This window comes from Gekko japonicus, unplaced genomic scaffold (genome assembly GCF_001447785.1).
Source record: "Gekko japonicus isolate JY-2015 unplaced genomic scaffold, Gekko_japonicus_V1.1 scaffold2346, whole genome shotgun sequence".
NCBI classification, from domain to species: Eukaryota; Metazoa; Chordata; class Lepidosauria; order Squamata; family Gekkonidae; genus Gekko; species Gekko japonicus.
Window position 1 is genome coordinate 126249 of NW_015170961.1, and position 3072 is coordinate 129320.

Below are 3072 nucleotides of genomic sequence, written 5' to 3' on the forward strand. Positions count from 1 at the left end.
GTGGCCCGGTGCCATCTGCTGCTTTAGAGGGACTGCCCCCTTCCAACTCACATGCAGGGCCCTGATTTTTATAAAGATATGTTTACTGACTGTCAATTAACAGGCCTCAATATACTCCAAAGGAAAAGCAAGCTGTCCCATGACAATAATGGTTTCTCTGCTCCTAGATACTGTCACCAACATGGTCACTGTGAAACCTGAGACTTGTAAAATCTCTGACCTTAACAGAATTGCACCCTCATGCTTTTGATGACCCCCCCTTGCTTATGTTAATGAAAAGCAGCATTGTGATCGTTTTATGCAGCAAGAAGGTTGCAGTGATCTCATAGGTCTGGGTGAAAGGGACTGTCTTTACTCAGTGCCGTTGGAGTGATCTCATTTCTAGAGCCAGGCCTAGGCAAATGGAGCCCATCTGCAGAAGCTTGCAAAGGGAATGTTGTGGCATGTCTGGATATGCACTGCTGGCTTTCCCCCTAATTGGTGTGAAGCTTCAGGAGTCTCTTTAGAGATGCTTTCATTGAAAATTAGGGAAATGAAGATGCTTTTGAACTTGGTGAATGAAGGAATGCAATGCACTCAGCTCAAATAATTCTCTACCCAACAGAATTGCAATTTGGGTGTATTCGGTTTGGAGTTTCCATTTGTTGAATTAGGCAAACCACACAAGATTATTGTAAAAATGAATGGGGGGGTGGACAAAGATTTTAAAAGCACTATTCACCCTTCTGATTGGAAAATAGCAACAGACATTAAACCTGTTCTTTTCATGAATTTATAATGCCACATTCTGTTAGTTCATTCTTACGTCTGATTTAGGATTGATACCTTAGTCAAGTTCACTTTGGAAATACTGCACTGTATGCAAAGCAAGACCACTCTGTATGTACAGGATATTTTGCATTTGACATTACAGTGTTCTGCATTGAGAAATTCCTGGAGATCTGGGGTGGAGCCTGGGGAGAGCAGTGTTTGGGGAGGGGAGGGACCTCAGTGGGCTATTTAGTCCAGGGGAACTGATTTCTGTGGTCTGGAAATCAGTTGTAATTCTGGGAGATCTCCAAGATCCCACCTGGAGGTTGGCAGCACTAGTTCAGATACTCCCATGGGTGTGTCATGTTTATCTATATTAAAATAAATGAACCATTGTCCAGTTTTGAATGCATATCCTAGCAACCTATTAGCCATAAAAGGTCTCCAATATGCAAAATTGTTTCTAAGCTTTATCAATAGCTCTGCAAAAGCAGGAAAACTATGCTAGGAAGTGGACGTAGTAGTCATACTGGATCCACACTGGATCCATACTGGATCCACACTTGTAAGGGAAAAATAATCTTTCTGGCAGATTGCTAAATCTATCAGTGCTAAAATACAAGGGCTAAAGTGTCAGGAGGCGGGTCTCCTGCCTGTGCCCCGGCCAGCAACTCCATTGTTAGAGCAGGTTCTTTGCTCTACCAACAGGCCCACCGGGCCAAAGGGGCCTCAGAAGGGTGGCGCTGGGGACCGAGCCTGTAATCAACCCAGGGAAACAGCAGGGTCAAGGGCAGCGCGGTTCAACAAGCAAAAGAAGGGCAACAACCGCAGCTGTTCCGAGAAGGTCCCGGTGTGCTTCCAATCAGGCCCGCCAGGGGCACACCTGCAGGCGAAGGAGATTGGAGAGGTGGAGCACGGGGTTTGATGAAAAACAAAGAACCTTATTAAACAGCCCAATAACTTGTTTTGAAGTAACAGAAGCCATTAAGAAACAAAAAAAGAACAAAACACCAGGGCCGGATGGGATACCCATAGAGATATACCAAAGATTTGAAGAGCAGATTTCACTTCCTTTTAAAGACTTGCTACAGGATATAACAGCAAAAGGGAAAATGCCAAAGTCATGGAATGAAGCATTGATTACTCTAATACATAAACCAAACTCGGATGAAAAGGATATATAGAACTATAGACCAATCTCCTTGTTAAATGCGGATTATAAAATATTTGCATCTATAATCGCAAATAGGTTGGAAAAAGTTCTAGTCGATATAATCCATCAAGATCAAGCAGGCTTTTTACCAAAAAGACAGCTCAAAAACAATATAAGGGTCGTTCTGAATGTATTAGAATATTATGCGTTACATCCAGAAAAACAAGTAGCACTTTTATTCTTGGATGCTGAAAAAGCCTTTGACAGAGTGAATTGGGACTTTATGCTACAAAAGATTGCAAACTGGGACTGTGGTGAAAACTTTTATACAATGATTAGAGCAATATACACGAACCAACAAGCAAAGGTGATTGTGAATGGCGATATGACACAAAACATACAAATTCAAAGGGGCACAAGACAGGGTTGCCCCTTGTCACTGCTACTGTTTATATTCACATTGGAAACTCTACTAGACTTAGTTAAAGGCCATAACCAAATAAAAAGACTTAAAGTTAACAAGGAAGTGTTTAAAGTTCAAGCATTCACAGATGACTTAGTAGCATTTATAATAGAGGATCCAATTGAATCACTTCCGTATCTATTGGAAGTTTTGAGGAGTTATGGAAAGTATCAGGACTCAAAGTTAATTATAGAAAAACAAATTTAATGACAAAAAACTGTACTGGGAAACAAGATCGCCAGATTCAAAATGTATCCCTCATGAACATAGTTAAAAGAGTGAAAAACCTTGGAGTGATAATATTGAAAAGAAATATCACACTGGTAGAAGACAACTATACTAAACTACTCCAAGACATAAAAAAAGACTTGTTGAAATGGGAAGTGTTAAAGTTATCATTTATGGGTAAGATAGCTCTATTAAAAATGAACATCCTGCCAAGATTCCTCTTTCTCGCACAAAATTTACTGGTACTAAGGAATATGAAACCCTTTAAGGAGTTGGATGCGATTTGTAGAAAATTTGTATGGGCAAATAAAACAGCACATATTAGCTGGAAAATTCTACAGGATAAAAAAGAAAGAGCAGGTTTCGGATTACCCAATTGGAAATTATACTATTCTGCAGCAGTAATGGGTTGGATTAAATAATGAGTAATGTTAGAGAATAAAAGACTGTTAACTCTAGAAGGCCATGATCTCGCAAT

The 3072-nt window shown here is 40.3% G+C and overlaps 1 protein-coding gene across 1 annotated transcript in view; it reads left to right on the forward strand.

Annotated features, from left to right (window-relative positions):
• The window catches only part of LOC107116906 (uncharacterized protein K02A2.6-like), a gene marked incomplete at its 5' end in the record, with an annotated part of 15263 nt that extends 12690 nt beyond the window's left edge, over nucleotides 1–2573 (forward strand). The window contains one exon of the mRNA XM_015418929.1: nucleotides 2000–2573. Within this exon, the coding sequence (XP_015274415.1) occupies nucleotides 2000–2573 (574 nt within the window). The remainder of the gene's footprint in view (nucleotides 1–1999) is intronic.
• Between the last annotated feature and the right edge of the window lie 499 nt (nucleotides 2574–3072).